Genomic DNA, 27,345 nt, shown 5'->3' with positions numbered 1-27,345 from the left:
CCTGAACGTTTCAGATCAACAAACTACTTTTAATGTTAGACAAAACAACCCAAGTAAACACAAAATGCTGTTTTTAAATGATGATTTCATTTATTGATGTAAAAATGCTGTTCAGCCCTACCTGGCCCTATCTAAAAAAAATCAATTGCCCTCTTAGCAACTAATTCAGCCAGTTTACCAAATTCAACTGACTATTGAGTTCAATTTCTCTGACACACCCAGTCATGATCACTGCCAGACCTACTGAATCTAACAATCACTTAAATAGAACCGTCTGGCAGGTTAGAAGGTCTCAGGAAGCAGCACATGATGCCACATTCTAAAGAGGTTCAAATATAGATGTGAAACAAAGTCATTGAAATCTACGAGTCTGGAGAGGGTTACAAAGCCATTGCTGAGGCTCTGGGACTCCAGAGAACCTCAGTGAGAACCATTATCCACAAAAGGAGAAAGACTGGAGCAGTGGAGAACCTTCCCAGGAGTGGCCGGCCTACCAAAATTTCACCAAGAGTACATTACCGGCTTATCCAGGAGGTCTTACAAGAACCCAGATGAACATCTAGAGGAACTGCAGGCCTCACTTGCTTCAGTTAGGGTCGATTTAAACAATTCCACAATAAGAAAGACGCTGGATAAAACTGGCACCCATGAGACAGCTGCAAGGCACAACCCACTGCTGACCAAAAAGAACACAAAGGCTCATCTCACATTTGCCAAAAACATCTAGATGACCACCAAGAATAATATTTTGTGGACTGATTCATCAAAGGTCAAACTTTTTGGAAGACATGGGTGCCGTTACATCTGACATAAAGCCAACACCGCGTTCCACCATAAGAACATCATACCAACAGTGAAACGTGGTGGTGGTGTGATGGTCTGGGGCTGCTTTTCTTCTGCAGGACCTTGGAGACTTGTCATAATTGATGGAATCATGAATTCAGCTCCCAATCAGACAATCCTGAAGGAGAATGTCTGCCTGTAAGTTTGTGTCCTAAAGCTCAAGCATACTTGGATTTTGCAGCAGGACAGTGTGCTGAAACACACAAGCAAATCCACCTCAGAATGGCTCAAAAAATTAAGGCTTTGAGTCAAAGTCCTAACGTAAATCTCATTAAGATGCTGTGGCAAGACCTTAAATCAGCAGTTCATGTTTGAAAACCCTCCAATGTAGCCGAATTAAAACAAGTCTACAAAGACGAGGGGGCCAGCGATGTAAAATACTCACCACAAGTTATCACAAATGTTTGATTTCAGTTGTTACTGCCAAGGATGGCACAACCAGTTGTGCGGTGTAGGGGAGCAATTACTTTTTCACTCAGTTGTGATCTAGGTTCTGAGTAAATCTTTATCTTCAATATATGAAGTCATCATAAAAAGCTGCATTTTGTGTTTACTCGTGTTTTCTTTATCTTGTATGAAAATTTGTTGGATGATCTGAAACATTTAAATATGGCAAATTAGTAAAACAGAAGAAATCGTGTGAGGGGCAAATACTTTTTCACAGCACTGTAAAGCTCAAGTAGCACTGACTCAGTAGTAATGAAACCGGTTAGCACTCGTATAATTAAACTGTCCTGAGGTGATCACCTTCACAGAGGACTCACGAAGCAGCCAGCCATTCTGGTGATAAAGGCTGACTGCAGTGATGGGAGGTACGATTCAGATTAGAGAACCGACTCTTTCAGAGTGTCCGTTTCACTGTGCAGTGGGCTGTTGTATCATGTGCTTTTATTAAGTCAATCGGAGGGGAATATCAGTAGCATAGTACGTGTTCCGTCCAGCATCAACACGGTGTGGATGCTGCCAAAACAGTTCGGTTCAGCTGGACTTGTGAATCGGTTAATCCGGTCAATCAAAAAGAATCGGTTCAAACGAGTGATTCTTTCAGGAGACAGTCATTGCAGCCGGAGTGAAATGTTGCGCGCGCTCAGTCCGCAGTCTCAGCAGCATCGCTGCACGCGCTGATGTCCACGTCTCTTTGTAGGTGTCCGTAATCTGCCGTGACGGCTATCAGACCTCATCTATTTTACACAGAAGAAGGAAAAACTCCTCCCGACTCCTCTTTGAACTTTATCTCCTCTCGCAGCTGCTCCAGGGACTCGTTGGATGAGCTACCGGCAGAACGGCGGAACAATTTGGTAAGAACTTTTTGCCAGAAACTCTGCACGGACACCAGATATCAGATTCCTCAGTGGCCCGGAATGTTTACATCACCTCTTATTGCCTCAGTCGGGCTGAGTTCGTGGTTGAGGTCGTGTTCTGTGGCCTGGAGAAGTTAGTGGAGGTTAATGTGTAGCTAAAAGTTGCTGAATGCTGCTAAAACCTCACCTGCAAACGGAGATTAAACGGCAGGCAGATCTGTGAGGAACAGCTCCTAAAAAGCGTGTCGTATTAAATTCCTGTTCTTTAAGGTGTCTAAACAAGTTCTTACAGATCGAGAACTGTGGAAAGTCAGTAGTGCTTTCCTTTCAGAAGAATTCTGCTTATTACCTTACATGAAAGATAACCTCTTAAAAAGCATGGTTCAAGTGTTCCAGTAAAAAACAGTAATTCTATATAGAACCATGAACACTCAAAGAATCAATTGCATGCTTAAATGGTTCTTTGCATGGTGAAACGGTTGTTCAGATTGGTGGAGAATGTGTTGTATGTAGCACCAAAAAGGGCTCTTCATTGTTACCAGCTTGACATCGTAACAACACTACAACTCTTTTTGTGCTGCTATATAGAATATACAGCACATTCTCCATCAATCTGAAGAACCATTTCACCATGCAAAGAACCATTTAAGCATGCAATTGATTCTTTGAGTGTTCATGGTTCTATATAGAACCATAGCCTTTATTAAAGAACACTTGAAGAGCGATCTTTTTACGCTGTATACAGTATGGAGAACACGGCAGCCCAGAGCAGGACGAGCAGATTCAAAAGCAGCTCCCTGTTAAACCTCTTCACTCATACTGACTGAGCACTTGAACATGCTGACAGAGCTGTGTAGTCTCGGTTGTCTAAGCGGCTGCAGGATAGACGTTTTGGGGAGAGGTTACTGTGAAGTGGCTTTATTATTATGGTTTTATTTATCTGTTCAGTGGTGAGATGTCACATGTAGACGTACAGTATGATAAGGACATTGTTCATTTAAAGCAAAGACATTACGGGCCAAACGGAATGGAAGCAAACCTTTATACACACACAGACACGCTTTCTCTCATTTGAACACAGTTGCTGATCTTTACATCATGTCAAAATTTGATGATAAATGGACCAAAAGAAATTAACCAAAATTACTTGGAATAAAATATCTTCACATTGACTTACATTAAAAGTAAAGTAGTTGCAATAATACACACACACACACACACACACAAAAACGACAACAATGGAGATACAAGGTTTTGTTCCGACAGCAGCGATATGTACGTATGGATGTTTGTGTGTATGTATATTAGGGCTGGGCAAAATGATAATATCTTTATCACTTTGTCAAAATAAGCTTTCTCTCAGCGTATGGTGGATATTGTCAGTACTCAAAAAACACCTCCTAACTGTGTGTTTCAATACAAAGAGAGCGTAATTAAATTGGAGAGCATATTTAATTGGATTCAGTGCAGCACAGTATGTGAAATGTTGAATGCAGATCATTGTATTTATAGTTTTTGATAGTATTTTTTATATGTGACAGTAGACGTCAGAACAAATGCATCATGTACATTGTGAATACTTACTCAAGCTTTTGTTAACAAAATACATTTTCCCAGAATACATTCATACTTCATTTGTGCACTATTGCTGCAGACATTCAGTCAAAGCTCTTTTTTATCAATACTTGCATTACTTCATGTTAACTCTTGAAACAAAAGAACTAAAATTGAATTTTTTTTTTATTTATTTATTTTCCAAAATTAGTGTTGCTTCCAAACTTTTGACCTGTGTAAATCCATCCATTTCCTCAAACTGAAATGCTTCTATGTATTTTCTTTTGTCTCTCTGAAGAAACCAGATGATGGACCAGTCAAACAGCACATTTAGCAGCAACTGCAGCTCAATTGATGACTTTCGCAATCAGGTCTACTCCACTGTCTACTCCATCATCACGGTCTTCGGTCTGGTGGGCAACGGTTTTGCACTGTATGTGCTCCTTCGGACCTACCGCCAGTCCTCAGCCTTCCACATCTACATGCTAAACCTGGCCGTGGCGGACCTGCTGTGCGTCAGCACTCTGCCACTGCGGGTGCTCTACTACGTCAAGAAGGGCCAGTGGGACCTGGGCGACTTCCTGTGCAGGGTGAGCTCCTATGCCCTCTATGTCAACCTCTACTGCAGCATCTTTTTCATGATGGCCATGAGCTTCACCCGCTTCATGGCCATCGTCTTCCCAGTGCAGAACCTCCGCTTGGCTACCGAGCGCCGGGCACGCATTGTCTGTGGTTGCATCTGGATTTTCATCTGCACCACCAGCTCGCCGTTCCTCTTCTCCGGCCAGCACTTCGACCCGAAAACCAACAAGACCAAATGCTTCGAGCCCCCGGCGGAGAGGGGCAGCATCCATAAACTGGTCATGCTGAACTACTTCTCCCTGGTCGTGGGCTTCGCCATCCCATTTCTGGTCATCCTCTTGTGCTATGCGGGCATCATGAGAGCTCTGCTGCGCAACGCCAACGGCCTGAAGAAACAGCGCAACACACGTAAAAAGGCCATCCGCATGATCATCGTAGTCATGCTGGCCTTCCTGATCAGCTTCATGCCTTATCACATTCAGCGCACCGTGCATCTGCAGTTCAAAAAGAAGAACGCCTCCTGCGAGGAGATCAACTATATGCAGAAGTCGGTGGTGGTCACACTTTGCCTGGCAGCCGCCAACTCCTGCTTCGACCCCATGCTCTACTTCTTCTCCGGGGAGAACTTCCGCCACCGCCTGTCCACCTTCCGTAAGGCATCCGTGAGCAGCGGTAACAACCAGCGCAGCCGGCACCTGCCACCAGCCATCCACCCCCTCGAGGAGAATGAGCTCAATAAAGACAACAACCCGAGTAAGCTTGGGTAGGATGGAAGAGGATGAGGCCTTCCTGCTAAAGAGTTGCCTTAGGGGATAAAGACAAGTGCCAGTTGCTTGTTATTGAAGATCAAGCCAAACCTGAAGGACAGGAAAGGAAGGATGGCCAATGGGTAGTAGGTGAGCCCAGTGTGCTTGCCAAGGGTACAAGTTATGAACAAAGAAATGGAAGTGTAGATTAATCGATGTTAAATATTGACATAAAGATCCAGAACAGATGAGGAAGACAAAAGTTTATTCAGATTCCAGACAACATACTACAACTACTTTAGTCCACATACTACAGTACAGAGCAGCTTGTGCCAGAATGTGTGTGATGTGTTTATACTGCTACTTTAAAAGTGTATGCAATGCATTTATTGTGCTCAGTGAAATATTAGAGGTCTACGCTTCCAAACCTTTGTAATTTGTGCCACTAATTTAAATATGAGAATTCGACATGCCAGATTGTATTATATACTCACGTTGTTCTTGCGCAGTAGTAATGCATGTATAGGCCTAATGTACTGTACATTACTGAGTGTAGGTTCATAGACCTGCTGTAGTTATTGTATATTACTGCATATGTATCACAAATTGATTCTGTAAATTCAGTGGATCATATTTATAAAGATAGTCCTATGTGTAAAAAAAGACATTCAATCTTAATTTTGTGTGAAAATAAAACGGTTCTGCTCAAATCCACAGGGTTACATCTTCATGTTTTGGGTCACCGTCATCATGTACGATCTTTAGTCCTTCATCCTGGTGTCCTCATGGTGTTATTGCGCCATCTTGTGACTGAGTTTTGTAACTGCTGGAAACTAAACTTTGAGTTCTGGGCCTAGTTTCTAAAAAAAACGTGACCCAAGCCTAAGGTGGCTATCATGTCATTTTTAAGGCATTTGCAAAGCTATTTAATATGACACAGGCCTAATCACACAGCTGCATTCACAGTGTTGAATTAAGTCTTGCAGGGTTTATTTCTGTCCACATGAACATTACATATGTATATTACTGTTACTCCAAAAATGGAACTATAAAAACAGTCATATTCAGTAGGAATGCATTATATTTCAACTTGACAGATAATTCAGGCTGATATTTGGAGATGTATTGTTGAAATGAAATGTGTGTAAAATCTGTCTATCAAACTCATTTGATAAATGTATGAAAACAGCCCAAAACTGTTTTTTGTTTAATATATTTTAGTGTCTTGAATACATTTTGGATTGAAACACTGTATTTGAAATGTATGTTATATATAAAAACTATATCCATGTATTTCTGTATGGGGTGTTCAGGCGACTCTGGTCTAATGTGCTAAAATATCTGCATTTTATTCATTTCACTGCATTCGTAACCCTATAGAAATAAGTGTTACATTTTTCTGTGGTGCTAATTTGGATGGATGTAGTTACAATTTCTACATTTTATAGATGTTTATGTACAGTTAAAGGCACATTTTATATTTTCTGTTTGACTCAGGTAAATATAAATTGTGCATTAAAATATGCAGTAAAATGTCATATATAAGTCTGAGCTCTGTAGAGGACGCGTTCACTTATTTTCACTTAGGAAATCAACAAAACGTCCTTTGATCTGGATTGTTTGAAATATTTGAATTTGCATAGCACTGTGTCAGCGTCGGTATCAGCAGACGTACATGAAAAATACTGGATATTAGCTTTAGCTCAGAATGCTATCAGTGCATCGGCCTCCTGGACCACCTTCAACACGTTTAGATCAACAGGAACCCAAGAAGAAAGGAATATGGCCCCAAACTAAACTTCAGTTTCTGTGCTGAGGGAACTGGATGTGAGAACTTAAAGAACCACAGTTTTAGAGAAAAAAAAAATCTTTTTTTATCTGACACTTTCTTTTAACTCAGACACAAGTTGTTTTTGGTAGCTGCAGCTGTCTGAGCCATTATTTCACTGAAGAGACAACACTTTTACTTCAGTGCAGGTTAAGGCTGAGCTACTTTACACTTCAAGGGTTCTTCAGTAAAAGCAGTTGGTCTTTTTAGAACCATGAGTTCTATATTAAACTATTTGCATGCTTAAATGGTTCTTCAGATTAATTGATGGAGAATGTGTTGTATATGGTTCTATATAGAACCTTTTTTAAATTCTACTAAATAGCACCAAAAAGGGTTCTTCTGTTGTTACAAGCTTGGCATTGTAACAATAGCACTCTTTAAAAAGATGGCTCTTTAAGGGTTCTTTAGTAAAAACAGTGGTTCTATTTAAAACCATGAGTTCTATATAGAACCATTCATGCTTGAATGGTTTTTTTTTGTATGGTGAAAAGGCTCTCCAGACTGATGGGGAATGTGTTGTATATGGTTCTGTAAAAAACTTGTTGGATATGGTTCTATATAGCACCAACAAGGGTTCTTCTACTGTTATAAGCTTGATATCCTAACAATAGAAGGCCTACTTTTGGAAAAGATGGTTCTTCAAAGGTTCTTTAGTAATGAGAATGATTCTATTTGGAACAATAAGTTCTATGCAAAAAACATTTCATGCTTAATTGTTCTTTGCATGGTGAAATGGTTCTTCAGACTGATGGAGAATGTGCGGTATATAGAACTTTGAAAATGGGTTCTTCTATTGTTACAGGCCTGACACTGTAACAGCAGAAGAACCCTTTTGGTGCTACATAGAACCATTTTCAAAAAGGTCCACACATTCTCCATCAATCTGAATCTTCTGTACAGGACTCATGGTTCTAAACAGAACCCTTGAAGAACCCTCTTTTTGAGCGCGTGCTCCCCTCACCTTCAGGGAGTTTTCCAGGTTTGGAGACAGAGCGGGCCTCGTGTTTTAATGGTGAGTCAGAGAATCTAATGCGGTTCTGTTTGAAGGCGGTGAAATAAGAACTCTTCCTTCTTCCCGTTTCTCCGCGTTGGGCTGATCACGGCTCAGCTCCAGTGTTACGGAATGTGTTCACTGCGCATGTCCCCGCAGAGCCCGCTGGCGATGCTGTAGCTGGGCATTCCCCTCAGTCGGAGCCCACTTCATGCAGCCGAGCGTGTGGGAGTACAGAGGCTCTCGGAGGTGGATTAAAAAAAGGAAAAACGCACACCGGCCTCCTCCTCACCGCTTCCTGTCCACCTGGTCACATGCGAGCTCGGCCGCGTCTCTCCTCTCCGCCTCGGCTTCACCGCGGTAGGCAGTTTTCCTACATTTCCTACATTCTGCTAACGCTGCTTCTCCTCCGCGCGGCTCTCCAGCTACGCGCTCGAGGATCCGCCTGGCTTCCACACTCCCTCCTCCTCCTCAGGACTGACCGAGTTAGCCTACGCCCTGCTCGCCGTGAACCGGCCTTCTCCCTCAGGATTTCCTCAGCTTTACACCGCGGGATTATTCAGAAACCCGTGTTGTTAGTCGGCGCTTCGAGCTGCTTCGTGGGGCGGTTCGGTTTTTAAGGTTAACTTGAAAACAAACATAAAGGGCGCCGCGAGTTTTGGAGGCTACATGGTTCGCGGTGTCTTAATGCGCAGACGGCGCCGTCGCTTCAGACTGCAGCCCTCAGAACCAAAACAGAGCAGGAGACCGTGGCTCCGCTGTGTTATAGGAGGACAGACGGGCTCCGTGTTATTTTCTCTGGTGGAAAACATTAATTGGCATCGCCACGTAACCGTGATAAGAGCCTTGGATGCCCTCCGACTGACAGACACGTCTTAAGGGGGAAAACAAACTTGGGAGGGTGTCGAATTTACTTCACCTGTGAGCCACATGGTCAGAATTTACTGTAGTTCACTTTAGATGTCGGCTTTTTTGGCTGTGATGATACAGTAACAGTGTTCTGGGGTGAGAAAATGAGCTAAAACCTTTATAAGCGGTCATAAATCATTCATCAGATTGAGAGACGATACAGGTCACTCTGTCTTACAGCGTGATCCCTGACTGAGGGTAGGACAGTACTAGTGTGGTGGCTCTGTGGGCTCTGAGGGTGTTTGCAGGTCTAATATGAGGAGTGTGTGCAGTGAGAGAGTGTGTGTCTGCGCACGTTGCAGCTCAACACTCTAGAAATACACACACACACACACACACACACAGAATGAGGTGCTCTGCAAAGGGCCACAGATCCTGCTGCAGACTGAGGCTGGGCTTTAGAGCCTTTGCTATTCTGTGTTAGCCTGGTTAGATAACCCTGTAGTTCTGGGCCTGATGAAGGTTTTATCACAGAGGAGAGAGGGAGGAGAGGGAGTGGTCACAGGAAAATGAGATTCACTATTTCAGCATCTTTTGTCCTGGTAGGGTTCAGTTTCCCCTGTGCTCCACACCCTCTGTCACCCTTTCAAAGGCTGGCCTGGTGCAGGACGCCCCAAGGGCATTTTTACGCTCCACACGCATTCTTCCTCTGCCGCCCTGGTTCTTTCCTGTGGCTTTTCTGTGTCACGGCTGCGCCGTTATTACTGACGCTCCGACACAATACACTGAAACGGTACCAGCAGTGATACTGACATCACTGAATGGATCAGATACTCAGTAGACACGGGTATAAAATTCTAACGTACCAGTTTTATAAACCTTATGACAGTTTTAAAAATTGTAAGTCCTAAAAAGAATTTTGATGTATGACTATTTTGACAATAGTAGTCTGTAGTGTAGTAGTGTAATAGTGTAAACTTCATTACTGTGAAACACAAATTTCAGGGTATCCATATTGGATCAGTATTCGGTATCAGCCGATACAGAAATCGGAATCATCCAATACCAACAACGCAGCTCAGATATAACTGATATTGAGAAAGAAACATTGGAACAGTGTTCCCCTTACATCAAGAAAGGTAAGCTGGGATAGCAGGTACTGCAGTCACTTCCTGTTGGTGGAGTGTCCCAGCCTTTGAGCAGTTTTGGAAGACGGGGCCTGGCAGGGTCCCAGCTCAGCGAGCGGGGCTGGGGGGCGCCCCACGCTGTAGCAGCTGTTGAATGGAGGAGAGTGGAAGGAGCCAGCAGCCGCGGATGTCAAAGAGTCATTGTGTGGCACAGGGGCCCTTGGCTAAGGGGTGCCTGGCACTGCCGGGGGCTCTTCACCCACACTCCCACAGCAGACTCTCGCCACTTATATTCCCCTATGACAGAGAGAGAGAGAGAGACAGAAAGAGAGGGAGAGAGAGGGAAGAGAGGGGGCAAGCAGTGACTCTTAATGATCCTGCGTAACCTAAAAATTAGAAGGAAAACATTTTTAACTTTGATGCACTTTAATGTAACAAGATTTTATTCCAAGGAATTCTTTTAACGATTCTGTTGCGTTTTAATGAAATCCTCACACATTGTCAAGGACAGCTGGCATTTTCACATTATGTAAAAAAAGATGAACATATTCCACCTTGTAAGTTCTCAGTTCTCTAATTAATTTGGTGTAAGCTGTAAATCATTATATATAATGTAGTAATAATACCTTATAATAATGTATAAATAATAACACTGTAGAAGTAGACAGTATTCAGAAATACACCTTCTGTGTGCATTTCTAGCAGTAGCTGGTTGAAAGAATATCCTTTAACCAAGTCTAAAATTTGTAATATTTTTTTACAGTTAGGTGGGGGAAATGTGACAATATGTCATTATTATCTTGATCAGTGTTAGTACTTTTACAACATTTGACACCTGCATGTATTGAAAAAATATGTTGTTGTGTTATAGAGAGCCTATATCAATTATATAGTAACAAGTCACTAATTACATTATTAGTTGGCAGCTCATTATATCGCTATCTCAGTTTATTCGTTTATTTCTATCAGTTATTTGAGTTTTTCTCACTTGTTTAGTGTTTAGTAATTAAGTTTTTGGAAATCTCTAATTAACCGTGAAAGCATGGTTAAAAAATCGTAGTACTCGATGGGCCTCCTTCTCCAGTATTTTCCTAAGTCTGTTCTTAAGTGTGTTGTTGAGAAAGATCCTGGGAAAAAGTGTCTGTCCGATTCATGACGTGTTCTTAAAGCGCAGAACTGTTCTCACCTTTGTGCTCTTGAGTGTGTGTAGATTCTGTTCTTACAAACCCCACATAAGAGAACACTGGTGAGTCAGAGTCTTCATCAAAACTGGGTTCATCAAAAGTGGGTTTAAGAAGAAATTTCTTCTTAAGAATGGTTGGTGAACGAGACCCAACCTTGTTTATATTAGGCACTTTTGCTGGTGTATTTTGCCAGTTTGTTCACAAGCCTTAGAAGCCTTGGCTGTGCTGAACACCCTGATTTACACTATAGAAACATCCACCACATGATAGGCTTGAGATATTGTGTGCAGTGCACCATCATCTAGTCACCCTGCCGGTCCATTGGCGATTGATGATCCTATCTGGGGTGGTGGTCAGGTAATTTTCCAAAAAACAAACAACAGAAAAAAAAACAAAAAGAGCCACTTTCCTGCACCACCAGCTCACCATCTGAGCACGTCTACAGTGCACAAGCAAAAACGCAGCTATAAACACGAACTACGGGCTGATTACCTGTCATGTTTGCTTAAAGCAGAGAAAATAAACATTCTTTCTGGTCACAAACCTAATTCTTTACCGGAAGCTCACTTCTTTAGTTTAATTATAAAATAGCTAAAGCTTAGCTGTGTGAAGTTGTCTGAAGGCTGCTGTTACTGTAGCTGTGTGTTTCTTGTTTTTTACTGTGTGTGAAAGGCTGCAGCACAACTTTATTAGTTTAGCACGAAAATGTGCTGCAAAACAGAGCCAGACAGCGTATCAGGGCTGATTCACTTTACAAGACTTCCTTGTAAAGCTGCTTTGTGACAACACCTGTTGTAAAAAGCGCTATATAAATAAACTTTGCTTGCTTGCTTGTTTAAAGAAAATGGCGAGACAGATGTAGTTACTCTTATGCATCTTCGAGGCTGACAATACTATCATAAAACAGCTCAAGTCTACCGCTTGACCGCTCGGTGGCAGTAATCTGTGTGACGAATGGTGAAACACAAGAGAACACTAAAATATGGTATATGGTGTATAATATTAAAATGTCTTGGCATGTCTTATTAGTACATGTTAACCAATACGTAGCCCTTAACATTAAATATAACATTAAATGTTATGTATTTGTTAATGCATCGCTCAGGTAATGTGAGAAATTTGGACTGAATGGAAATTCAAGCTATATTTAAACTATAGGCGCATTCATATGCTTTTATTTTGGTTGGTAACCATCAGGGTTCTTAACAAGTGACTGAACGGTGGTGAGATTGATGATGTAAGCTTTCATGGGTTAAGCCTCAAGGTAGAGACTATATGTGATGTGACATCCTGTAGGCCTATACATTGCGTGGCATGCTGTACGTTGCTGATGCCCACAGGGGAAGTGTGTGGTCTGAACAGCTATAGTTTCGGCTGTTCATTCTACGCAAGCGCAGGTTGTTTGGTGCCGTGTTCTGGCATTGATCTAGGCTTTGTGTCATGTCGCATGTGTTCCTCGTGTTTCCTGTTTACAGCCTGGCCTGCGTTTATGCAGAGGAGTGTGGGGTTATTGACTCCAGATGGGAAATGTAGCATGAAGTACGGACCAACAGAGAGAGAGTGAGAGGAGAGAGAGAACATCACACCACAGCACTGCAATCCATCAGCTCATTTTGTGCCAGAGGACCATAATAAGTCCTTTGACTTTCCCAGAAGACAGACTGGGACTGTGTTGAGGTTAAATATGCTCAGATATGAAAGTTATCTTTGCTTTTTTGAGTTTCTCAGTCTCTGATTAATTGTCAGATTGGGGTCAGTGACATTTTTCAAAATGTGATATTGTTTTGGCCGACTCTTTTGGGGGTAAATTTATGATTTATTATAATTTTTTTAAAGCTTCAAATATTTGAAAGTCAATAATCCTCAGTAATATTTCAAGTTGAAGTGGTATTGACAGTACCATGCACGGTATTAGCGTATTGTTGAGAGGATAGCAGGTGTTGTGAGATGTGAGGGGTATCATGATACTGATTCTCATGCAGGTGATATTTTTAGTTGTGTTACTTTAGATGTAGCTGTAATGCAATATGCATCTGGTTCCACCTTGCCTGGTAATTTTACCTCAGTGAAAGGTTTTGTTCTTTCAGCGTGTCTCAGGTGTTGCAGTAGGTTGAGGGTTCTGCCACATATCTTACTGAGTTTCATTACTGTCCCACAGGTGTTGCTGTCAATGAAAGCTCTCTTCAACTATGATGACCGATCAGCACCTCCCACTTCTGGAGGCCACGCCCATGCTGGCTGAGGTGCCCCTCCTCCCTCACGTGATCAATGGAGACGGCATGCAGCAGGTGAGTGGCTCATATTGGGGTGAAGTCTAAATAACAGACTATTTTGTTTTTAACCTCTTCAGGATAGAGAAATAATAAATTTCCTCACTAGCGCTGGATCAGTCTTGAGGAATTTCAGTGTTTATAATGAAAAATTTCTAATGAAAAACGTCAAGCTTCAATGTCCATTTTCAGTCTTATAGCTGAATGAGAAACAGACAAGGAACCGGCACAAAGAATCAGACCACTGTGAAATGAAACCACATGTAAAAACATACAAAGGGAAAAGTCTGCTGCTTGTGGATGAGTCGAGTTTGATAAACATTTAGAGATAATGGTGAGATTGGCGTGTTGCTTTTAGATACTACTTTATAACCACTCATACAGACTGCTTTTATTCTCGTAATGATACTGGTGCTGATGGTTCTAACAGTAGTCACTTGTTTTTATAGATCTGTTTCTCATTTGTTGTTCAGCAGTAGTCATTGGTCATCAGTGGTGAATCTAAATACTTGACAGGCTGATTTCTGTTGTCTGCAGTCATCATTGTATATTAATTGTCAAATCTCGATTTTTTATTTATGTCCCTCTTTTTGTGTTGTTGGTTTGCTGTTGACCAGATAGGTTCCGCTTTTGAGTCTTAGTTCCTGTCAAGGTTCTTGCTCTTCGGGAGTCACCCTTGGCTTGTTCATTTGGGGCTTAGATCTGAATTTTCTGTGACGCTGCTTTGCGACAACAGCCTTTGTAAAAAGCGCTTCATGAATAAATGTAATCTTGATTTGATATTGATTACAGAACTAATACAGATTTAGATCGTTTGTATTATACCATCTTCAAGCTGATTTGAAGTGAACTGTCTGTGTTCCTGTGTTGGCTCTTGTCGCTGCTGGAATCTAGCAAACAAAGGTTGTAACAGGCTTCTAACAGGGACTGAGTCATTTTAACCCAGCGCAGATTAACGATTGTGGTCTAGCTACTTAACAGTTCTGATGCATTAGTGCACTCAGCTAAGAACAAATGATAAGGGTGGAGATTTTAATTGCAAATTAGTCACTTCACTTTCACAGTCTAGAAAATGATAAAAGATGAACCATCAAATTTTGCATTTGCAGCTTTTAATGCACAAATCAAGCTTTAAATGGCACTTAGAGATGGTGAGGTCTGAAATAAAAAAGGGGCTGCCATCAAGAATATTAGTCTAATATTTAATCTAATATTTTGTTGTCAAAATGTAGTTTATGTAAAGTGCATGTATTGGTTTCTTAATTTACATAAATGCATTCTTGAAAGAGTTAATTATCCCTTAAAAGTCACAGTCATAACCAGCAGTAATAAATGTATGATGTTATTTTATATTAATTATTTCTCTCATAAAAAATGGAGAAATCAAGTTGTGAGTTGCAGATTCTAAACTTTTAATCAGTACCTCATTTGTGTTTGTTAGCGGAAGAGGAGATATATTCTTGTGGTTTGAATTTGAGAAAAAATGATATTATGATTCTGTGTACAGTCCAGTTTTGAGAAAGTAAAACCATCCCGTACATTTTGCCTCGTTTTTGTTGTTTCATTTCGTTGAAACAAATGGAAAAAAGTCAGAAGTGCAGATTCAACCCTGTTGATGATATAGAATGTAAACTGACTGTGAGTGTAATTCATTATGTAACTGACTCTGCACCTGTATGTATACTTATATAATTGCATTTAAACAGTAAAGCTTCAGTAAAACTCCTAGACTTCTGAGGCTGAAATGGTGGATTTGTGTTTTGTAACTGTGTGGAATGTATTAAATGATGCACCAACCTGTAGCTTGATAAATCACTGTCAGCTGACGGCTGTGTGATGAGAGAGTTTGCTGATCTGTGTGAGATTCAGTTGTATTCTAAACCCGGGTGACTTTTATCAGAGCAGTGGACTCTCTCTTCCCAGTGGACATTGGGCTGCTTAACAGCCTCTTTCCCTGTGGTTAATTTTTTCAGTCTGACTTTTTCAGGCTTGTTTGAACATATTAATCATTAACAGTCTGCTAATAATTGGAACTAAAACAGATAACAGACTTTTTAAATCTGTAAAATCCCATATGGTAAAGTTTAGAGATGTGTCTGTAGGCACACACTGGGGGGTGAGTTGTGTTTTTGGGTTTTAGCTGAGGGTTAGTTGTGAGGGTTCGGGTCTCTTGAGAGGGACAAACACACGGGCAGAAATCTCCGAAGCGCAGCTCAGGGTTTTGGGGTTAGCCAGGCCTGGAGGAGAAGAGTGAAGCGTCTGCATTCCTGACAGCCGCGCTCTGCCAGCAACATTTCCAGTAAGAGGAGGCGAAATGGGGGCGGGTGTGGAGGGGGAAGGGGGCTGGAAGTGTACACATCCGGAACTCAGTCCTGATAGTCTCCGCTGATGGGAGGGTGTTTGAGAATGAGTGTGTGTGTGTGTGTGAGTGTGTGTGTGTGTGTGTGTGTCTGTGCTGTTCCCAGCCTGTGTGTTTTTCACATATTCATGCTTATTAATATGTGAAAGTGAAACTTTAATACCTGAAAGTGGAGGTTATTTGCAGTTTGTTTGTTAGTTTATTTGTGTAATTGTGCAGTAGAACTTTAGGAATGTTTACAGAAAGATATTTACACCTATGAAAGCATTTTTTATAGACAAATTTGCTGAAAAGAAGTAGAGCTGTCAAATGATTGAAACAATTAATCACGACAGTTAATTGTGATCACATTCTTTTTTGCACAAATTTAATCCTAAAGAAAGACTTTTTTCCTTCTAAAAAAGCAGTGCATGTTGTAGCTGTTAGTGGACAAAATAAGCTTCATCTGAACTTGTTTATCACTTTCATTAATTTAGTAACATTGTCATCATCGATATCCAGTGAGAGCAACAGTGTCTGCACGTTCCAACTTAACTGCAATTCTAGTTCTTCCTCTTTTGTACCTGTACGTTGTGTGGGAAGTAGGCGATTTCCAGTTTGTTGTTAATTTGTCAGTTTGCTGCTTGTTAATGTTATTATTTCTTGCACACACACTGTCCAGCGAGGTCTGAAGGCTTCCTCTAGTGCTACTAATATTACTGGTAATGCGAACTTTAGCACTGTGTTTTGCTTAGTTAAGATTTTACGCCCTGCTATTATTAAACACATTATGTTAATTATTAATTATGGAACTTCTTATCATTTGAAACCAACAAATTGGCTTCAGAGTGGAACTACAAAAAGGGTCAAAAAACAGGAAAATGTGTAAATGGCGGCGAAACGCCATTAACGCCTTATTAACACATTAATTTTGACACCACTGAAAAGGAACTTCAGTCAAAAATGAAAAACCTTTAATATTTGGTTAGAAATCAGATTGAGTCTAAAAAATACCACAGCAAAATGTTGGTTTTATGCTGCAAAGTCAGTCCTTAGTTGAAACAAAAAATAAAAAAAAGTTCAGTTCTTTAGTACGTCAGAACGTTTGGAAGATTTACACACACATGCACATGCTTTCCCAGCGGGTTCTTTCCATTTGGAAAACTGTGCTCTTACACAGCAATGAGGAAGAAAAGAAGGTTGTCTGCTTAATTCTTTTATTCATTCATTCATGTCTCCCCCTTGAAGAAGAAAGCCACATTCCAAGCCTTTTTCCCATCGATTGGCTGCTAGATCAAAGCCTGGTGGGCACTCAGAGGCCACACAAAGAGCAGGAATGAGAGCTCAAGTTAGGACTTTGCTTTTGAGCAACTTTATCTCCTTGAGAGTGAACGTCAAATTACCCTTGAAGAGTCCAGGTCACTGCGTCCCACCGTGGAGTCCATCGCTTTTGACGGGGAGGGGGAGATTACTATCACCCCTCTGTCACCTTTTCAGCCATCAGACTCTGTACTTTTCCACTAAGTACCCCAACCCCCAACTAACCCACTGCCCAGCACATTCCCTCCCACTGCAGGGCTTTACCTCAGGAAAATAAGAGAGGGGAACAAAGACACCTCATGATAACGTCGTATCGTAGAGCTTCTAATGATTCCTGGTGTATAATATTAGTGTTTCTCATTCCCGTCTGGGAGGACCAAACCCTGTTCTTCTGTATATGAGGGTGACCATGTTATCCACTGCACTACTCTACTGATCTTATGTTCTTATCAGAGAGATTATCTTTACCATCTAGTTTATTAAAAAAAGAAAAACATTTTGGTTTCTATGGCCATGATTTAATGAGATGAATTCTGACAGGAGGTACGACAATTACAGAGATTTTTGAAATGAATTACATTTTAGTTTTTTAGTTTTTAACTAAAACTATCCAGGTTGCCATTTGTAACTAAAAGTTTTGCACATGTATAGAATGAATACTCCAAAAAGCACGAAACTTGTGGCATTCAAAAGTATTTTGTTCATCATTGTGGATGCGCTTAGCTTCCTCAGGCTGAGTGTCGCTCAGCAGCCATTCAGGTGATAAAGTTCTGTTTATCTGTTACTTACTGTCTTACATAAGTCTTCAGTGTAATATGGCTATGACAAGGAGATTCATCAGCATTTTCATCCTGAAGAAACAATGATGAAGAATTCCTGTTTAGTTGTTGTAGTCAGTTGGTTTCGTACCCCTGTTCTTTATTTCTAGGAATTTCTGTTTAATTCTGTGTTTTCAATGTTACACTCAGAATGCCGGTTCAGTCCTGAGCTGATAGCTCTGTGTTGATCTCTGTTCCTTGATTTTGCTTTTATATTGAAGAGGTGGGACGCACTTTTAAAATGAACTCCACTTGTAATTGTCATTTTTACCTGGTTTTATGATCAGATATTTATTTAAAATATTGATCAATAAGCTACAAGTGTTTTAGAATTTTGTTGTGATCTAAAGGCTTAAATAGCACAGTATTGATACTTTCTATCAATATGTATCAATACTAAACACAAAATATTGTGGCAGTACACTGTAATACTGAGTATTAGGGTATAAGCTTTCATTCCTTGTTAGGTACGTTTGCTAGCCTCATAGTTCCAGTGCAAAACTGAAGTAGTAAACTTTGTGCACCAAACTTGTTTTAGTTTATTGACTACATTTTAGATGAGAGGGAAAATCTGTTATTTTTTTTGGCAAAACTGCTGTTTGAAGAAATGTGAGGTTATTCGTTCTCCTTCTGCCTCATTGCCTTTGGTAAATGACTCAGGCAGCAGGCAGTGACCAAATTTCCTATCTCTCACATTTCACCAGAACCTGTGACTGCTTCCGGCTCTGACTAGTCGAGGTGTTGTCCAGGGCCGGTCAGTTTTATGAGTCAGTGTTGGGACGTTTGGGAAAGATTTATTTGGAATCACACAGGCGGGTGATGCTGTGGTTGGTAAACCTTTGGTATGCTTTGTGGGGAACCTTCTTCATGTCATAAGCTGATGCTGTTCCAAAGCCGCCGTGGGTCAGTGCCACTGCGATGTGCTCCGTGAGTTGTGTGCACATGCGATCCACCGATGACCAATCAACTCCGTTTTTTTGCTCACTCCCATTGACGTTGGAGAAGTCAAAATATTTACCCTGTGCCCTCGAAACTGCTTCCTCAGCCTAAACACATCGTGGGATTGTTTTCTTTTGTTCTCTGTGGACGAGGCGGCTGAGTTTGGGTTTGAGTTTTTGCTCTTTGATTGGTCAGAGCTTTAATGTCCTCCTACTAGGTGGACTCTTCCCAGCTGCTGTGCATGTGTCCTATTGTAATACTGAAACAGTGGATTCCTGCTTGGATGATTGTTGTCAGTCTCTAATGCTGACCATACACTAGAAGACTTTGAAAAGACTTGTGAAAGACTAAAGTCTGACCCCGTCTCACATCTAAAGACAGTGTCGCGTTTTTAGTCACAGAATATGATTTTGCAAAGACTGAGAATCTTGCAGTGTCACTATTTACAAGACTGCAACTAGATTTTTGAGATTATTCCCCATCATGCACCTGGTGGAAATTCACAAGCAGATAAACCCTTTTCCTGGTACAGATGGGAAGATACATTGGCTGAGCATGTAAAGATCTGGGGCTCAGAGCAGGTCACTGTAGGACTGTATGTTCTGGTCAGATCATCACCCAGAATCTTTAATTAACCTGTAAAATGTGCAGCTACTTTTTAAATTTGATATGAAGATTTACACGTTAAAACAACATGCAGTGATGCAACATCGATGATTAGGTGTTATGAACTAAACCATAAAAAACAAACAAACAAAATAAGAAACGACTGTAACAGAAAACAGAAAAAAAAACAGAAGAAAAACATTGATGATTCTTCAATAATGGCCTTCTTAAAGTCCTCTGCACATTTCCTTACGTGTTACAGGCTCAGTGGACCTGAAATATTGAAACAGTCAGTTTACATTTGAAGTTAATATGATTATTGTGTTGAATTTCAGGCAGTCACACCTGCACACACTCTCTCTCTCTCTCTCTCTCTCTCTCTCTCTCTCTCTCTCTCTCTCTCTCTCTATCACGCCGCGTGCCTGCGCTCGCCCGCAAGCACTCACGCGCGCCCCTGGTACCTCACTATTTGCATGAACCAAGACTTAAAACTTACGAAAATATTAAACTCGGTTGATTTTGTCGCAGCGTCAAGACGAGAAAAAGACTGACTTAAGACCTCCATCTTGACCACCTTATACCAAACGATCGAGGTGACGCGAGCGCGACGCGACTCTAACAAGACTCTCGGGATTTTATTCCGACATGGATATCTGTCTGCGACAGTGAAATCGCTTGAAAAGTCGTTTGGTGTCAGGCCGGCATTAGAGATGCAAAACCTGATTTTGGTATCTATGTATACATATGATGTGGTATAGATACTGTCAGATTTTTAAGTCTTTAAAAATAGTTGTATTACTCTGATGAATTGATGTTGGTGGCCAGTTTTTTTTCAACAAGGGATGTGCACAGGTACTCGAGTAATCGGTTAACCACTTGAGGTGGCAGCATTTAAATACTGAAATCAATACTCTGGTATTTGTTACGCTTCATCACATGAATATAGAAAAAAATACATAGGTTAATTGAACAGCTGTGCTTTAACAGGACCGAAAAGTGTGAGTGGTTTGCACGTTAATTTTGTTTTGCACTCTTTGCTACTACAAAATAAGAGTGTGTTAATGTCGGCACGTTGCCAATGAAGCATTCTTGAGGATGTGCCTGAGAAGGTAAAGATAGCTTGGCTATTGAGTCTAATGCAGCTATCTACTAACTACTCTAGTTAATGTTAGTATGTAAGTCCAGAAACAGTGAAAATATATTTCTCTGGAAGGGTAAAATGGTGTCGCATCATCGGCTGAGAAGAAAAGACCTTGTGTAGATGTCGAGTCCCCATCTGCATCCGAGAATACACTCGTTAGCATTTGCTCATTAGCTGCTCTGAAGAGGCGACTTCCATTACTGTACTTTCATGGTTTCACAGTTACTGTAATAAACTGGTGGCTGTCGTTTACAAGCTCTATATAATTACAGTTCACCTTTTTATAGACATGATAACGTTTCTTCATATTGCCCAGCAAAAAACATCATTTTTAAGAAATATCAGTCGAGACTAATGTGGCACCGATACTATAGTGTGTCTCTACTCTTTCTCCTCCCTCTTCTTCTTTTCCCTCCTCCCTTCCTCTGTCCTCATTTCCTAGCTCCACCTCTGGCTCCGGCTCCCAGGGATGGCAATGGCTTTGGGGGCTGGTCGGTACATACCACGCATACCTCTGCCCCTCTTCCACAGTCTGTATCCTGCATTCCTCACATACTGCCCCCCCTCTTTCTTTCATTCCACTCACTTTATCTCTCGCTCTCACCCTCTTTCTCCGTCCCGCGCTGCACTTTTTCTCTCATGCACTATAGTGGCAATAGGCAGTTAATATCTGTGCATGTTAATCTGACATATGATCCATTTTTTTGTGCGTTAAAAAGCGATTATCAGACGGTTTCATTTTTAAGCATACAGTTTGTGTTTTTAATCATGTGAAAATAAAACGTATTTTACCACACTGATGCAGGACTGTGATTGGCTCTCGTTTAAAACAGTGTCTCTGTGTATGTATGTGTGCGTGTGGGGGAACGAGCGCATCAGGGCTGGTGTACATTTCCCATGAAGGCGTAGTGTTTGTCAAACGTAGCAGGAGCCCTGTGCACACACTCTGTGGGCCGGGGGGAACAAACACTCCCTCTTTGAGAGTGTGGCTGGGTGTTTGCACAGCGCTGGATCTCACCCCGGCTGGGCCGTTTCCCTGCCGCAGGCTGCTGAGAGAGGAGCATTCGGCACAGACTGTGACTTGCAGGACTTGGATATACATATTAGAGTTGTGATTTTATGTTTTGTCTTAATGATCCATGTGTGTCTGTTTGTAACTTCAACTCTACTATCATTTCATAAAACTGAATTTAATGCCTGAACACACTGGGTTACATCATAACTGACTCCAATTCAACCCTCTTATCTAATATTCTATACCTTAAAAATACCCTAAAACATTTGGTTATAAAAATACTATTCTAATATGATTCTAATGTGCTAGTATTGTGCAATTTACAGGTTTCAAATAATTAGAAAGAAGCTGTAAAAAAATTAAACCATAGATTTGTCCAGAGTGAGTTTAGAGCTGTAATTGATTCTAAAATGACTGAGAAGCAGTTTAAGTTAAAAAGAATGAAGTTATAAATAAATTGTTACAAATTTGCAGTACTCATATTTCAAGTGTTAAATCTTAAGAAATAGAATTTGACTGAAAGCAGATCCTTGTAGTACGTTTGGCTGCTTGTCATTTTTTTTATCTATATAGCATTTATATCATTTGTATTATTTCATTTATTATTTATTGTAACTTCTTGTTACAATAAATCACAAAATATATATTTTATTCAAGATATTGCTCCTCCAAAAAACACAGCTAATGAAAACCCAATACGGCTCTCTTGAATTTTTTTGAGATATGTCTGGTGTGTCGCATGCCGTCTCTGCTTGATTTGAAACCCAAAGTATTTGTTTTGCAGCACTGTTTCTGTCTGTAAATAAAGAAAAACAAGGATGTGTGTTTCAGGATCTCTGGTGCTGTAACTGTGCCTGTGCAGTCAGGTTGCTGACTTGATTTGCTCTGTCCGTTTGTGGTTTTTCCAGATGATCTTGGTGCAGGTGAACCCAGGAGAAACGTTCACTATCCGCACAGAAGACGGACACTTTCAGTGCATTACAGGTAAAAACTCACAGAGACAAACGTGCACTCGCGTCTTCAAGACCTTCCAGTGAACTTAATGGGCTCCTCCAAACATTGTGCTTATACAGGTCCAGCGCAAGTGCCCATGGTCTCCCCCAATGGCACCATGCCTCCCATTTTTGTTCCTCCAGGTTACATTTCTCAGGTAGTGCACATCCATCCCTTCTCATCATATACCAGATTATAATAAATGTTCATGCTGTTAGCTGTAAAATTCATAAACATAATTGTTCATTTGTGTCATGTTAGATTATTCTTGGGTAATTAGACATGCCAGTGCCAGTATTCATGTTCTTTTGTGCCTCCTACAGGTGGTGGAGGAAAATGGCATGCGGAAAGTGCTGGTTTTGCCCCATGCTGTGGAGTTCCACCCATCTCTACCGCCTGTCCCACCACACCTCCCCCTCTACGCTTCCCCGCACCCAGCCATGCTACACCACCCGCACGTCTTTCCCCCTGAGCTCCCTCACTACGTCCACCAGCTGCCTGCCTTGCCAGTCTATTCCGAGCAGGGTGAGCAAGAGCATAGAAGTTCCAAGTTAAATGCACCACCTTTGTACAAGTTGGAGTGCCAGCAAGCCAGGGCTTGATACAAGACTGTCAGACATTTATTATCAACTTCATGCTAAAGCTATAGCGCCATAACGCTTTTATAACTCTGAAAGTGTGTGTGTTTGTGTGTTTGCGCCCATCCAGACATGATGTGTCACAGCATGTCGGTGCCAATCCACGAAGAACGCTCAGTGAAAATGCAGGAGCAGCTGCAGCGAAGACTGAAGAGCGGGCATCTGGGCACTGCTAATGGTGTGCCGTTCTCTCACAGCTCCCCTGGACCTTTTATTAAAGGGGGCCAGGCTGCCATGCACAACGGTAACAGCAAGGGCCGGACAGGCTTAGCTGCCTCTCCCACCCCCCCTCGACTTAAACACTCTGGCCGGACCAGAGCCTCTCCTACATCCAGCTGTGACGTTAAAGGTGAGCTCTATCAGTTTCTGTTCCTGCTTTGTTTTGAGGCATTTTTTACCTTCTGTCTTGTCCTTACCAGGTAAAAGTGCATGGTCAGTGGTGTTCAGGTTGGATGGTTGACTTGACCAGTCATAAAAATTCCAATTTTTGGCCCAGAAAAGTACGTAGTTCATCCACTACAATGTGGAGCAGTGTCTACTGAGTTTTGAGGCATATGGTTGGATCTGAGCAGTTAAAATGCCTTTGTACCCTGTAATGCTGTTGTCGACAGTCACATCATCAGTAAGACACCTGAACTTTATGCATTTAACTGAACTGAACCACTAACAGTCCTACAGGCCTTTACCATTCTGTTTCGTAAATAAGATGTTTTGATCGCGAGGAGATCGCTTTCTCTTCTCCACTTTTCCTCACTACGTCATTCTTTGCTCATCTTCGTCTCAGCGCTCCATAAGGTGTTCAGATTTTACAGGCTTTTTTGTAGTGTGTTTTCTGACCTTTCTTTTCAGTGGTTTTCATCTTATGGAAAACTTTCTGGTATATTCTCTACAGTCTGCTTATCCATTTTATGGCAGTCTTTGGCTACGTTCACATTACAAGCCTCGTTGCTCAAATCTGATTTTTTGGTCAAATCCCATCTCTCTGACAGGATGGTTCACACTCGTTTAGGTCAGTGATTCAAATCTGTCATTAATGTGACGAACCGGCGTCCTGAAATGACCCTCATGAGCTCATCCTACTCAGTAACGTCACGTGAATGAATCACGTTCATCATCAGCACAAACTAACGAGCAGAACGAGCTTCGCTGAGAAGATCATTAACTCTGATCAGCTCTCAGCTTCATTATTAGAGCGAGACGAAGGAGAAAAAGGTGAGATGAGCTGCTTTTCCACCGTTTACAGGCTTTAACTTCTGTTCGGCGCTGCTGCCATGGTAACGCTGAATGATGGTGCAGCGCAGTGGAAAAAAAGCACATGAATTCAGATCTGAGCGTCACATTAAGGTCGCACGGCCACGAATCGGATACGTATCCGATCTAGGACCACATATGAAAGTGGCTCAGGTCGGGTTTAAAAGATCAGATTTGTGTCCACACAGCCTTGAAAACATCAGATCTGAGTCACATTAGGGCAAAAAATCAGATTTGTGTCACTTCAGCCTGGTAATGTGAACGTGTCACCTCTGTTGTGCCCGGTGTGTTTTCATCATGACTGAAGGTATTCAGTCTGGTGGTCTGCCAAGTTGTTGCTTATCAAAGCATTCCTGGATGTACCAAAGAGTTGATGTTCATGTTGTAATGTTGCCACTAATGTTCTGGCTGTGTCTTTGATTGATTTATTATGATGGCCTTATGATTGCCTGCTTTACTGGCAGTTTGGCCTACATGTTGAGTGATCACTTCAACAGAATCTAGATGTAATCACCACAATTAGAAACAACTTCAGACCTTTGTTAGCTCTGTTGTGCATGAATTAATAATGCAACACACAACAGTTGGTCACAAAACAATTGAGCAGCCAATAATCCCTTAAGATGCAGGGAAGGCTGGGGTTCCAATCAACATCCTTATAGTAAAGGATACCCAATCAGCAGATATCTTAAATATTTCCAGTCATAGATTAGGATCCAGCTACTTAAGTTCGGAGAGACCTATGAGCACAAAGCTGATAGCCAGGCTAATGTTTCAAAACATTTGTAATCACTTGTAAAATCAGATAAAAAATGCATATTAGGACAAGAAAAGCCGGCCTTGTGCCGTCAGCGTTTCAGTCCAGAGGCGGAGGTAGGGCAGACTCCAAGATGTAAACTAAAATAAACTTCTTTTCCATAAGTGCTTTCGGAATGTGAAGGACTCAGCAATAAAGGTTGCAGATGCAGCAGCATCTCAGACACTTCTTAACAGAGTAACTTGCCTGAGTCAAGCTCTGCTAACTATGCTCAATCTGGGACCAGCACCGTGTCGACAACAGAGCAGCATTGCCTGGGGCAGTAGGGTGTTAAGTGCCTTGCTTAAGGGGAAAACCACACAGCCCTGGGATTTGAACCTGTGACCTTCAGGTTGCGGTCTCACCTGTTCTACCACTAGGCTTCAGCCATGCTGTTACAGCTGGAAAGCTAACTTTATCAGGTATATGATTATCTCCGTGTGTGTTATGTGCATTAGTCATAAACTGACATACTTACTTCATGGATGAGTAAAGAACTGCTAAACTCTGGTTAGACTCGCTTCTCGTTCCCCTGTCTGCTATAAAGGTTTGTAGCTCTGCGTTCTGGCTGAACATGTTCAGACAGACTTCTGCATGCACCTAGACCTCTATTGTCCAGGGGTGGTATTAATGGTAGTTACTTGCATGAGTTTGTCTGTCTGTTGGTGAGCCACCCTGAAACAACATTTGGGATGCTAATATTGTGAAGATCTCGCCCCTGAGTGAACGCTGGGTGGGACACAGTGACGTCTGCTGCCTCACCGCTTGTAGTTTGAAGCTGGACCATTTTGACTCTTGATTATGTCACCATTTGAGCCAAAATTTGAGCACACAAAAGGCTATTTCTGGACCCACAGAGTGCATTAAAACCATTCTTTTTCAGTCCAAAACATTCTCCTGCACATGGACTTGGATTTTGATATGTAAAATCATTGAACTGTCCCTCATAAAGGTCACAGTAAATACTACAGGATCTACAAACTACATGTCATCAGTGTTTGTATTAATTCTGAAGCCAATTGATACAAATTTTATAATGAACCGTTGTTTAGTAAATGCTTAAACATACTGGCACACCTGCCCACAAACCTCAGATGGCACAGTTACAAAGATGCTTGAATGTGTTCATGTGCTCATGTGTGCTCTTGGTCTATTAAGTGATCGGTGCTGACATTTGACGCGATTGTTATCTCTGCAGACCCGGAGGAAGAAGTGAGACGGGTGCAGGAGCTGCTGTCTGCCGTATGCAAACCAGCTGTGAGTGTGACCTACACGCATGATGTACCTGTCAGATTTCAAGCGCAATCGTGCAGATCTCATCTCATTCTTTTGCATCATGCTTTTTCTCTACAAATCAGGTGGGCAGTCTCACGTCCCACTCGGCTGTTCTCTCCTGGCGTCCCCCACTCCCTTTACCATCAGAGGTGGACACACACTCAAACACACGCGCACACACTGCCCTGCTGCTCAGCTACGAGCTGGCCTTGTCCCAGAGTGGCACCGAGGGAGATTTCAATCTTGTGTACCAGTGAGCAACAACCTTCCCTTTCATTGCACATAAACACATACACTGTTTTTATGTGATGTCAGGTCATCGGGTCAGACACAAACTACCATTCAGAAGTTTGGAATCAGTGTTTCTGAGAATTTAAAGACATTATTTGCCAAATTTAAAGAGCCCATACCCTACATTTTTTGTGTTTAATTTATTTCCCGTAATACCCCACTTCCATCATTTTTAGAGTTTATGCACCAAAAACCTATACATATATATTACATGAGCATTTTGAAGCCTCTATTTATCCAGTAGAATTAGCCAGGCTGTTTTTGTTGTTGTGTCTTTAAAGCCCTGTTTGGGCAGAATTCATTTTCTATAAGGAGGTAGGGTAACGCCAGTTTACCACAGGATGCCTGTAATGTTTATGACCAGTTTGCATGGGATAAGAAATCTCGGTATAAATGACTAAGATGGGAGTAGCTACTCGATTTACGCACTGCCTTCACTTCAGACATGAGCAGAAAACATAAAATCATTTCATTTAGCTGTAATTCTCTTAACCTCACCATCAATTTTGCTGTTTTAAGTACATGCACTGTGTCATTAGTGTTGTCGTTAGCTTAGTAATTCACAGCCAAAAACATTGCATGAAATCAAACACTTTTTCTGTGATTTTTTAGATCTTTTAAAGTTCTGAATTTGAGGTTGGACAGT

The 27,345-nt window shown here is 41.5% G+C and overlaps 2 protein-coding genes across 6 annotated transcripts in view; both read left to right on the top strand.

The window, feature by feature from the left end:
- The first annotated feature begins 1,613 nt into the window (after positions 1 to 1,613).
- Positions 1,614 to 5,737, top strand: cysltr1 (cysteinyl leukotriene receptor 1). 3 transcript variants are annotated; one of them, XM_036569423.1, is made up of 2 exons: positions 1,614 to 1,655; positions 3,997 to 5,737. In XM_036569423.1, exon 2 carries the CDS (start codon positions 4,004 to 4,006, stop codon positions 5,045 to 5,047), a length of 1,044 nt encoding a protein of 347 aa, XP_036425316.1. In that variant the 5' UTR covers positions 1,614 to 1,655; positions 3,997 to 4,003; the 3' UTR covers positions 5,048 to 5,737. The 3 variants fall into 3 exon arrangements, with proteins under 3 accessions (XP_036425316.1, XP_036425314.1, XP_036425315.1); XM_036569421.1 differs by lacking the exon at positions 1,614 to 1,655 and adding an exon at positions 1,982 to 2,141; XM_036569422.1 differs by lacking the exon at positions 1,614 to 1,655 and adding an exon at positions 3,054 to 3,094.
- A 2,252-nt stretch (positions 5,738 to 7,989) lies between these two features.
- LOC118807373 (fibronectin type-III domain-containing protein 3A-like) overlaps positions 7,990 to 27,345 on the top strand; it is a 38,203-nt gene continuing 18,847 nt past the window's right edge. For 2 of the 3 annotated variants that reach the window (XM_036569420.1, XM_036569418.1), the window contains exons 1-8: positions 7,990 to 8,208; positions 13,167 to 13,296; positions 22,364 to 22,439; positions 22,529 to 22,605; positions 22,772 to 22,973; positions 23,157 to 23,435; positions 26,332 to 26,390; positions 26,492 to 26,661. In XM_036569420.1, the coding sequence (XP_036425313.1) occupies positions 13,198 to 13,296; positions 22,364 to 22,439; positions 22,529 to 22,605; positions 22,772 to 22,973; positions 23,157 to 23,435; positions 26,332 to 26,390; positions 26,492 to 26,661 (962 nt within the window). In that variant the 5' untranslated portion in view covers positions 7,990 to 8,208; positions 13,167 to 13,197. Of the gene's footprint in view, positions 8,209 to 11,800; positions 12,686 to 13,166; positions 13,297 to 22,363; positions 22,440 to 22,528; positions 22,606 to 22,771; positions 22,974 to 23,156; positions 23,436 to 26,331; positions 26,391 to 26,491; positions 26,662 to 27,345 lie in introns of those variants that run through there. The other variant, XM_036569419.1, reaches the window with a different exon arrangement.

Source organism: Colossoma macropomum, unplaced genomic scaffold (assembly GCF_904425465.1).
Source record: "Colossoma macropomum unplaced genomic scaffold, Colossoma_macropomum, whole genome shotgun sequence".
NCBI lineage: Eukaryota > Metazoa > Chordata > Actinopteri > Characiformes > Serrasalmidae > Colossoma > Colossoma macropomum.
Note: the sequence above shows the minus strand (reverse complement) of the source record. Positions and strands in the feature narration are given on the sequence as shown.